The sequence below is a fragment of the Cucurbita pepo genome, chromosome LG03 (assembly GCF_002806865.2).
Source record: "Cucurbita pepo subsp. pepo cultivar mu-cu-16 chromosome LG03, ASM280686v2, whole genome shotgun sequence".
NCBI lineage: Eukaryota > Viridiplantae > Streptophyta > Magnoliopsida > Cucurbitales > Cucurbitaceae > Cucurbita > Cucurbita pepo.
This window is the reverse complement of record NC_036640.1, coordinates 1,050,501-1,061,750: the sequence shown is the minus strand read 5'-3', so window position 1 is coordinate 1,061,750 and position 11,250 is coordinate 1,050,501. Positions and strand designations below refer to the sequence as shown.

At 43.3% G+C, this 11,250-nt stretch overlaps 4 protein-coding genes across 4 annotated transcripts; 1 reads left to right on the top strand and 3 right to left on the bottom strand.

The window, feature by feature from the left end:
* Positions 1-67: 67 nt before the first annotated feature.
* Positions 68-1,833, top strand: LOC111791170 (probable pectinesterase 15). The gene is made up of 5 exons (XM_023672411.1): positions 68-533; positions 692-863; positions 997-1,203; positions 1,291-1,544; positions 1,626-1,833. Exons 1-5 carry the CDS (start codon positions 115-117, stop codon positions 1,798-1,800), a joined length of 1,227 nt encoding a protein of 408 aa, XP_023528179.1. The 5' UTR covers positions 68-114; the 3' UTR covers positions 1,801-1,833.
* A 1,211-nt stretch (positions 1,834-3,044) lies between these two features.
* On the bottom strand, positions 3,045-4,695 carry LOC111790157 (UDP-glycosyltransferase 73C1-like). Its single transcript, XM_023670991.1, has one exon. The coding sequence runs from the start codon at positions 4,665-4,667 to the stop codon at positions 3,132-3,134; it is 1,536 nt and encodes a 511-aa protein (XP_023526759.1). The 5' UTR covers positions 4,668-4,695; the 3' UTR covers positions 3,045-3,131.
* Positions 4,696-5,728: 1,033 nt separating this feature from the next.
* LOC111791546 (UDP-glycosyltransferase 73C6-like) lies at positions 5,729-7,289 on the bottom strand. The gene has a single exon (XM_023672931.1). It carries the CDS (start codon positions 7,277-7,279, stop codon positions 5,825-5,827), a length of 1,455 nt encoding a protein of 484 aa, XP_023528699.1. The 5' UTR covers positions 7,280-7,289; the 3' UTR covers positions 5,729-5,824.
* A 1,776-nt stretch (positions 7,290-9,065) lies between these two features.
* LOC111789762 (UDP-glycosyltransferase 73C6-like) lies at positions 9,066-10,945 on the bottom strand. The gene has a single exon (XM_023670442.1). It carries the CDS (start codon positions 10,595-10,597, stop codon positions 9,191-9,193), a length of 1,407 nt encoding a protein of 468 aa, XP_023526210.1. The 5' UTR covers positions 10,598-10,945; the 3' UTR covers positions 9,066-9,190.
* Between the last annotated feature and the right edge of the window lie 305 nt (positions 10,946-11,250).

The window sequence follows — 11,250 nt, the reverse complement described above, 5'->3', positions numbered from 1 at the left end:
TCAAAATCATATATATATATATATATATATATATATATATATATATATAACTATTTACCTTCAACCCCACTTGTCCCAATTGACATAAACCCACAAACAGGTCCTCCTAACCTCATGAAGATCCAAACTAACTTCCTCTTTTGGCTCTGTTCTCTTCTCATTGCAGCTCTTTCCATCACCATTGCCCTGCGCCCATTCCCGCCTTCCTTGACTGCCATCCTCGCCGCTGTCCGTCCTCAAGACGGTGCTTTTGAGCTTGGCATTTTCAGCAGTCTAGCGAAAGCGAGTGGTTCGGATGATCTCTTGTCTCTTGTGACTCAAATTGCGTCCAAATACTATCAGTTGAAGCATAAAGAAAATTGTGATGAGAAGAAATGGAACTCTGAGTTGAAATCTTTGTACAATGTTTCACTCACTTTGACAGTCGATTTGAAGGGATGTGCAAATTTTAGCACTGTGCAAAGCGCAGTGGACGCTGTTCCTGATCATGCCTCTTCAAGGACCCTTATCCTAATTGACTCTGGAATCTACAGGTCATTATCTTCCATTAAACATTCAAATCTTCCTTCTCTATTGATTTTTGGAAAGAGGGCAGTTCGAAAATTTTGCTTTAAACACAAGTTTTTGTCTCTAATCTGATTTCACACTCTGTTATGATTGAACTAAAAGATTGAGAGAAACGTGTTGGCAGGGAGAAGGTGATGATAGAAGCCAACAAGACAAACTTGATAATTCAAGGCCAAGGCTACCTCAACACTTCAATAGAATGGAATGACACTGCCAATTCCACGGGAGGTACCGCTTACAGTTCTTCAGTCACAATCTTTCCCTCAAACTTCATTGCCTTCAACATCAGCTTCAAAGTAAAGACATCTTCCTTTTGCTTCGTTAACTTTGTTTTGAAGTCTCTGCAAAAAAAAAAAAAAAAAAAAAAAAAAAAAAAAAAAAAAAAANCCCTTTATTGATGAGGCTTTTGTGGGTTTTCTTTGAGAAAAGAACACAGCTCCACAGCCAAATCCAGGGACTGTTGGAGGACAAGCAGTGGCACTTCGAATTGCAGGAGATGAAGCTGCTTTCTATGGATGTGGGTTTTATGGAGCTCAAGACACACTCTATGATGACAAGGGAAGACATTACTTTAAAGAATGTTTCATTCAAGGGTCCATTGATTTCATCTTTGGCAATGCTCGATCGCTCTATGATGTACCTAATCATCATTTCTATCCTCTACCTCGTTTTAAAATACCCTTCAATTCATTTGTTTGGTTTGGTTTGGTTTGGTAATGGCAGAGTTGTAGCATCAAGTCAATAGCAAAGGCAATGGTGGATGGCGGGGTGAGTGGAGCCATCACAGCACAAGGAAGGCAAACAAGAATGGAGGAAACTGGTTTTGCCTTCATCAACTGCACCATCAATGGCTCTGGGAAGGTGTGGCTTGGCCGTGCCTGGGGCGTCTCTGCCACTGTCATCTTCTCTAAAACATACATGACCGACGTGGTGGCTGCTGACGGATGGAATGACTGGGGACACCCTTCAAGAGACGAGTAATATAAGAGTCTTTGTTGCTATAATGACATTATTTTGTGAGAGGGTCACCCCATGATGTTGTTTGTTTTGATGATCAGGAGTGTGTTCTTTGGGGAATATGAATGCTCTGGAGAAGGAGCAAATCGCAGCTTGAGAGTGCCATATTCAAAGCACCTGAATCAAGTGGAGGCTGAGCCATACATGAGTGTTTCCTACATTGATGGAGATCAATGGCTCATCCATCAACAAATTACCCTTTTCTCTTCTATTTAATGTCCCTAATAAACCTTCAACTTTCGAGTTTCTTAATGTTTATACTTCTCTCAAATGATCTGTGTTAGTAATCACGACTCTCTATAATGGTAGGAATCACGACTCTCAAATGATCTGTATCGGTATTCCTTACTTATAAACCCATGATCTTCCACTAAATTAACCAATGTGAGACTCACTCCCAATAATCCTCAACAATTCAACAATCTTCCCCTCGAACAAAGTACACACTATAAGCCTCCTCTGAGGCTTGTGGAGCTCTCGAATAGCCTCCCCTTAATTGAGGCTCGACTCCTTTCTCTGGAGCCCTCGAACAAAGTACACCTTTTGTTCGACACTTTAGTCACTTTTGACTACACCTTCGAGGCTCACAATTCATTATTCGATATTTGAGGATTCTATTGACATTATTAAGTTTAGGGCATGACTCTGATACCATGTTGTTAGGAATCACGACTCTCCACAATGATATGATATTGTCCACTTTGAGCATAAGCTCTCATAAAGACCTCATACCAATAGAGATAGTATTACTCACTTATAAACTCATGATCTTCCACTAAATTAACCAACGTGGTACTCACTTCCAATAATCCTCAACAATCCAACCATCTGTTCGTACTCGCCGTCCACAGGACCTCGTCCTTGTCGTCACCGCCAACTGGTAGCCTGGTGGTTTGAGAGTTCGTGCGTGTGAGACAAAATATCAGATGGGTGTGGTCGTTTTCAAAAAATTTAAAAACAAAGGGACAAAACGGTCATTTCATGCTTACTAAGTCTCTATATATTTGGTAATTTCCTTAATTTATTTTTTGTATTTCTCTCTCATCACGTGATGTCTGAGTCCTCTGCATTTTCTTTTGAATTTAATGAAACTATAAATAAAAGTGAAAAGAACAAATTTAAGAGTAGTGAGTTAGTTAACTAAACATGTCAGCTTCACGATTTTAAAACGGGTCCATAAGGAGAGGTTTATGTACCCTTATAAGAAATATTTCGTTCCCCTCTCCAATCGGCCTCAACCTTACGATTTAAAGAATATTTTGTTTTCCTCTCCAACTAATATGAAATTTTATATGTACACTCAAGAATATTTAGTTACTTTTTCAATAAATGTGAGATCTCATAATCAACCTCTATTGGGGGCTAGCTGTAACATGTTAGTGCAGTTTCCAATCAGGGTAGATCTGGAGGTGAAGTTGGAGTGAATTTTGGAATTATAATTTTAAGTTTATTATTAAAAATGGTAAGAAAAAAGAGTGAAAAACTTAATATTTCAAATCATAATTCAAATAACATGTTTAGTGCAAGATTAACCAAGAGAGGTTCGATCAAACTCGGCAAATTCCATTGATTCCATGTCCTATTATGCCTTTACCATCACCTTCTTCTCCTTCTCCTCCTCCTCCTCCTCCTCCTCCTCCAAGAGCTATTATATCCTCAATGAGCAGCGTAGTGCTTCGATAAGAACCACCTCCTTCCTTAACAGCTTCAATGGCCTTCTTCGCAAGCGTTCTGCATCTCTCTCTGATCTCTTCTCCTTCCTCTGATGCACCCATTACTCGTTCTATAGCTTCCATCACTTTCTCTTTCTTCACCGCCGCCCCCATCTCCTCCTCTCCCCATTGCGACGCCGCCTCCACACCTACGCTTACCCCAATTTTAAGCATCTTCACGATATGCGTCTCGTTGAAAAATTGATCTGCAAAAAGCGGCCATGTTATCAGTGGTAACCCTGCCGTTACCCCTTCCAGCGTCGAGTTCCAACCGCAGTGTGTCAGAAAGCATCCGGTTGCAGGGTGGGACAGTATCATTAATTGTGGCGCCCACCCACTAATCACCAGCCCTCTCCCTTCTGTTTTCTTCTTGTAATCATACTCCTCCAACCATTTCTGCAACTCCTCTGCTTCCTTCCCTTTCCGAATTACCCAAATGAACGGTCTCTTCGATGCCTCTAGACCCAATCCCAGCTCCACCAGCTGCGCCGTCACCAAATTGCAGATGCTTCCCAATGAGACGTACACCACGGAAGATGGGTTCTGCCCATTGAGCCATTTTATGCATTCGCCTTTGTCAATGACGGCTCTGTTTCCTCTCTCGGCTATGTCGAGTTGGTTGTCGCTGCAAAGCAGAGCAGGGCCAAAGCACCAAACTTTATCAGGGAGGTCTCTGGTTTTTTTAAACTCCGCAAGATTCTTACCCTCCATCTCCTCAAAGGTGTTGAAAACAACGCCGTAGGACTTCCGATCAGCCTCATCCATCTCGAGAGTAAAGGCGGCGAAGTCTTCATCGGTGTGCTTGGGCAGAACAGAGTTGCGAAACTGAAAGTCATAGCCAGGCAAGTCAGGTACAGTAACAAGGCAGTCATCAGGCAGTGAGCGGAGATAGAATTTCTGGACAGCCAAAGTCTGGGAACACAGAACAAAGAAGCTGCTCAAATTGTAGAAAACGAGCCTGGGGACGTGAAAGTGTTGAGCAAGTTTCAAGGTCCAAGGGAGGCAGAGGTCGGAGATAATGCAGGAGGGACGTGGGGTGAGTTGTTCGAACAGTTTGAGAGATGGCTCGTAAAGGAGATAAGTGGCTCTCATGAATTTGGAGGCGGAATCGAATGAAGGGAGTAAGTCTAGATTCTCGCAGCCTTCGGGGAGGCCGGCTTGCTTGCATGGGAATGGCAGTTGGGCGATGTGGAGTGGCAAGCCGGAAGTAATGGCGCGGGAAACGACGGGGCTGTTGCGGGCTGCGTTGTGGGGGGTGGTGACGAGGGTGACAGTGACTCCACGTTGAGCGAGAAGCTTGGCGAAGTCTATCATGGGGATCATGTGGCCTTGGGCGAAGAAAGGGAAGAGAAGGACGTGAGGGGAGGCCATGGTAGAGAGGTTAGTAGGAAGAAGACAACAGTAGGTACGAGAAAGACAGGGGAGCTCTGTTTCAGGCTTTATACTGAGAGAACAATCGCTGGTAGGTACGATGTGTGGTTCTCATTCATTTGAATATCATGTGTTGTCTCCCCATGGTTAGATCATAAAGCCTTTACATTTTAAAAAACCTTCACGTTTTAAGCTTGATGTAATGAAAACATATAATATAAGCATGTGAAAAATTCTTCCTCCAAAACCCATTTTAAAAATCGTGAGACTCACAATTGTGACATTACATATTTGTTGAAGAGGAGGACGAAGCATTCCTTGTAACCGTGTGAAAACATCTCTCAAATAGACACGTTTTAAATTCATGGGCTGATGAGAATACGTAATGGGCTAAAGCTGACCATATCTGATAGCGGTGGATTTTGACAAGGATACGCAACGGGCTAGAGCTGACAATATCTGATAGTAGATCAATGATATAAGAGATAGACACTGGGTGGTGTGTCAAAATACCGCTAGCCGTGGATTTGGACTATTACAAATGATATTAGAGCTAAACATAGGGCAATGTGTCACCAAGCATGGTTGTGATGGACAAAGGAAATGTAAAGTTTGAAGTAAATGAGATTGTGCAAGTAATCATCGAGTTATATTATGTACCAGACTTGAAGGACGATTTGTTGAGCATCATATAGCGGTAAGAAAAAGGTCTTGCAATTCTTATACAAAAGGGAGGATGTAAGATTTATCATCATGGCAGAAGGTTGATTCTAGAGGCTACAATGACATCAAATAGAACGTTTACTCTATTTGTTCAATCTCTCCCAGAGGAACAATCCTAGTTCAATGTTATTACAGAAGATCCCGCGAGAACATGACATTGTCGATATGGGCATCAAAGTTATGGAGGATTAAAGATAGTTCAAGAGAAGGACATGGTGCAAGAACTGCCCGTCCTTAAAGCTCCCTCAAAAGTATGTGAGTGTTATTTGATAGGAAAACAATAAAGAGATCCATTTCATAAAGAAGGGAGGCGGATTATTAGATCTCACATCGGTGGTAAGGAAAATAACATCAATATGTAACGAATTATAAGAAACCATGACGTTACAAGAAAGCATAAAGAAGACTATAAATAAAGGTTATTGTGACACTATTCAGATGTGATGGCCTCCTCCATGAGCAACAATATCTTGAATCAGCAGCTTGATATCGCTGTGAGACGAACCCCCTTCTTCTACAGCTCTCTTCGCCATTACTGCAAGCTTCTTGGATCTCTGCCTCATCTCTTCTCTGTCCTCACCATCGAACACCATTTCTATGGCTTCTCTCACTTTCTCTCGCTTCACAACCACCCCCATCTCCTCCTCCTCTCCCAAGTGCATAACTGTCTCCACCCCCATACCCACACCCACCTTCAGAACCTCTACGATTAGCTTATAATTGAACACTTGGTCCACAAACAGCGGCCACGTGATCATCGGCACGCCCGCCGAAATCCCTTCGGTGCTCGAATTCCAACCGCAGTGCGTCAAAAAGCACCCAATTGAAGGGTGGGAGAGTATGAGAATTTGAGGAGCCCATCCACGAATCACGAGGCTTCTCCCTTTGGTTTTCCCCTCCAAATCATACTCCTCCAGCCATTTCAGCAGCTCTTCGGTAAGGTTTGCTTTCCTTATGACCCAAATAAATGGCTTGTTCGACGCCTCCAATCCCAATCCCAGCTCTATGAGTTGGGCCGTCACCAAATTGCAGATGCTTCCCAGAGAGACATAGACCACGGATGTTGGTTGCTGCCCGTCGAGCCATTTGATGCATTGGTGTGGGTCGACTGAGGCTTTGTTGCCTCTTTCTGCTTTGTCGAGGTTGTCGTCGTTGCAAAGGGAAACAGGGCCGACGCACCACACCTTCTCTGGCGATTCTCTTGTCTTTCTGAACTCGGCTATATACTTAGGCTCCATCTCCTCAAAAGAATTAAAGACAGCGCCGTATGATTGCGCATCGGCCAGGGTCATTTCAACCCCAAACTTAGCCATGCCTACGTCGGTGGTTCTAGGTAACTCCGACTTACGAAACTGGACAGGATCAGGCAAGGCTGAGAAAATTACGGAGTCAGAGTCAGAGCTTGCAAGAGCAGAGTCGGTCATTAAGCACTGCAAACAGAGGAGAAAGTAGGCACTCAAAGTATAGAAAACGAGTCTTGGGACATGAAACTTTTGAGAAAGTTGGATGGTCCAGGGAAGATTGGAATCGGAGATTATGGAAGTGGGACGAGGATTGAGTTGGAGGAACAATTTTTCGGAGGGGTCGTAAAGGAGACTGGCGGCTTTGAAGAAAGTGGACATGGAGGTAAGCGAAGGAAGCAAGTCGACATTGTCGCACCCTTCTGGGAGCCCACCTTCCTTCCATGGAAACTCCAGTTGGACGACACGGATCTGCAAGCCGGAATCGATGGCGCGAGAAAGAACAGAGTGGTTGCGGGCGGCGTTGTTGGGTGTGACGACGATGGTGACAATGGCGCCACGGTGGGCGAGAAGCTTGGCGAGGTCAACCATGGGGATCATATGGCCTTGTGCCATGAATGGGAACAAAAGGAAGTGAGGGGTAGCCATGTGAACTGAATTGAAGGTTCTGCAGAGCGATGAAGCCAAATTATTGTGCTCTGATTTGGGTTTTGTAGTAAGGAAGGGCATCATCCCCCACTTCGTGTTTATTGGGATTCGATCCATTCGTTTAAAAACATGATCGGTCCCGTCAATGCTTTGAAAGAGGTGCATATATATTGTTAACGTATACCACGAGGTATATAAACAAAGGATCGTGGAAGATAGTACCGATTTTTTGAGGCCATCCAAAAACACGTGGAACGATGTTCTTAGAAGCTTCTCTCCTACATTTCATGGATTTTGAATAATTAAATGAATTCTAGAGAGATTATAATATAATGTTATTTCAGCAAGAGCATGCTATTTGGATCTCTGTCTCAACTCTTCTCTTTCAGCCTCGCCCAGTTCTGTGGCGCCACCAAGAACAGAGTTTCAGCAAAGAATGAACAAAAAGTGTGAGTAGCATCCTCTCAACCTTAGATTTAGCTATATAGTATGAGAAGTGTGTTTGAGCAAAAAAATGAGTTGAGATGACACATGTTGAATGTAATTATGTATGTTTACTGAAACATGTACGCGCTATCTTATGAAGTGAGATTCATGACTAGGTATCCATATTTAGATCGCTATGTTATGTCTCTATGTCATATGTTTACTATGTATGTGGTTATACGGGGACGATTAGGGGTTCGCCAACTAACCTTTAATCGTGAACGTAACTCGATTGTCAGGGGTCTGGATAACCATAAAACTGGCTTGTGATATTTTATGATTTATGGTTGTACCATGTGGGGACTATTGTAAAGTTTGCCCGTTAGCTCTTGTAATGAGTCGGTCACGAGCGACAAAGGTTCATAGTTGTACCTTTAGAGTTGGTCATGATTATTGTTCATGCATGTGAGTTATGCGGTTGGGGACGATAGGGGTTCGCCAACTAGCCCCTTATTGTAAACCTGATTCGATTGTCAGGGGTCCGGATAATCATAGAACTACCGTATGATTTTATGATTTGTGCCCTGTGAGGACTATTAGGAAGTTTGCCAGTTAGCTTTCTTTTGGTGAACTTGCCACGAGCGACAGGGATCCACGGTTGCACCTTAGAGTTGGTCGAGCCTTGACATGCATGAACTTTATGAGTTATACCGAGGTCGCACCTCGATGACTCTGAGATATGATGATCATGATGAGAGACTAGCAGAAATGGCTAACCAGGAACCAAGAGAGGAGTATAATGAGAGAACCTAAGGTGTAGCCTAGGAAGCGCCTATATGAGGGAACGAATCCTCAAAAGAGAATAAGATACTGAACGTATGAACAAGATTAATTAGATTTAATAACAAAATATGAACTACTAGCAAGTTGCTTACAGAGTATATTTTATACACTCATTTCTACTACTTCAACTTTCTTTTCTGGTGGAGTTTGACGTAGCAGTCGAGGCGGAAGCATACGTGGGCTGTTGGCTATAGAGAGTCCTATCACAATCTGGAGTTCTTTGTACTTACATTTAAATCCTGTATTTCATATATTTTAAATAGTTTGATATTGTATTTTAGTGATCTCTTCTTGTTTATTTATAAAAGTAAAATTTTCATTACTATTTTAACTAAATTTCAAAATGCGAACGTGTCTTATTTCTACGTCATTGAGCGACGGTCTATAACTTGAATTTCTAAAAAAAAAGCAGGTCGTTACAAGTAAGTTGACTTCTGTCGATATATAGATATGAAACTAAGGCATTTCAGCGCGTAAGGTTCGACTTGTAGGTCCGATATAGAAACTAAATCTCAGGTCACAAAATGAAAAGCTTTATTTGATTACGCAAGAAATGGCCCATTCATGCCTCAACAATGACCACTGGTTTGCCAGGAAACCAAAATTCATAATCACAATTAGAGCAATTAATCATGGACAGCTTCAAATCTCATGGCCTCCTCCATGAGCAACAATATCTTCAATCAGCAGCTTGATGTCCCTGTGAGACGACCCCCCTTCTTCTACAGCTCTCTTCGCCATTACTGCAAGCTTCTTGGATCTCTGCCTCATCTCCTCTCTGTCCTCTCCATCAAACACCATTTCTATGGCTTCTCTCACTTTTTCTCTCTTCACAACCACCCCTATCTCCTCCTCCTCCCCCCAGTGCATAACTGTCTCCACCCCCATACCCACACCCACCTTCAGAACCTCTACGATTAGCTTACAATTGAACACTTGGTCCGCAAACAGCGGCCACGTGATCATCGGCAGGCCCGCCGAAATCCCTTCGGTGCTCGAATTCCAACCGCAGTGCGTCAAAAAGCACCCAATTGAAGGGTGGGAGAGTATGAGAACTTGAGGAGCCCATCCACGAATCACGAGGCTTCTCCCTTTGGTTTTCCCCTCCAAATCATACTCCTCCAGCCATTTCAGTAGCTCTTCGTTAAGGTTTGCCTTCCTTATGACCCAAATAAATGGCTTGTTCGATGCCTCCAATCCCAATCCCAGCTCTATGAGTTGGGCCGTCACCAAATTGCAGATGCTTCCCAGAGAGACATAGACCACGGATGTTGGTTGCTGCCCGTCGAGCCATTTGATGCATTGGTGTTGGTCGATTGAGGCTTTGTTGCCTCTTTCTGCTTTGTCGAGTTTGTCGTCGTTGCAAAGGGAAACAGGGCCGACGCACCACACCTTTTCGGGCGATTCTCTTGCCTTTCTATACTTGGCTACATACTTAGGCTCCATCTCCTCAAAAGAATTAAAAATAACGCCGTAAGATTGCGCATCGGCCAGCATCATTTCAACCCCAAACTTGGCCAGGTCTGCGTCGGTGGCTCTAGGTAACTCCGACTTGTGAAACTCGACAGGATCACGGTGGGTCATTAAGCCCTGCAAACAGTGGAGAAAGTAGACACTATAACTATAGAAAACGAGTCTCGGGACATGAAATTTTTGAGCAAGTTGGAGGGTCCAGGGAAGATTCATATCGGAGATTATGGAAGCGGGACGGGGATGGAGTTGGAGGAACAATTTTTCGGAAGGGTCGTAAAGGAGACTGGCGGCTTTGAAGAAAGTGGACATGGAGGCAAGCGAAGGAAGCAAGTCGACATTGTCGCACCCTTCTGGGAGCCCACCTTCCTTCCATGGAAACTCCAGCTGGACGACACGGATCTGCAAGCCGGAATCGATGGCGCGAGAAAGAACGGAGTGGTTGCGGGCGGCGTTGTTGGGTGTGACGACGATGGTGACAATGGCGCCACGGTGGGCGAGAAGCTTGGCGAGGTCAACCATGGGGATCATATGGCCTTGTGCCATGAATGGGAACAAAAGGAAGTGAGGGGTAGCCATGTGAACTGAATTGAAGGTTCTACAGAGCGATGAGGCCAAATATTGTGCTCTGATCTGATTTGGGTTTTGTGCTCTGATTGGGATTCGGGTAAAGCTCAATCACTATTGTTAAATAGATGATCGGTCCGGTCAATTTTTGAAAGCTACATAATACAACGAGGTAAATAAACAATATTATTTTCTTTAAAAGAAACCTAACAAATAAAACAAAATTAACTTGATTTGCAAGAGTGCGATCAGTCCCATATATTTTATTTTTTCTTTTCCTTAATTTGAAGTCAACGAGAAACACGTGGAACAATCTTCTAGAAGCTTCTCTCCTACATTTCAACCTTTTGATTTTGTGGATTCTGAATAATACTCCAAATGACTCTCCATCCTCCTCTGTTGTTTACCATTAATGGGTCAAGTCTACCGGATCAAACCTATCAGACTTTATAAATGATGAAATTAAAAAAGAAAAAAAATAAGTAAATGAAAATGACGTAGAAGAGCCTAAATTCCAAATTAATGAAAATGTGACTGAATTGGTGCCAATCACTTTAGGACGGAATGGAAGATGGGAGAAGATCCTCAAACGAGGAAAATGATCCAATGACTTCGAAAGAATTGAACGAGGAGCCGTATGATGTGAAAATCTCATATACGGTTCT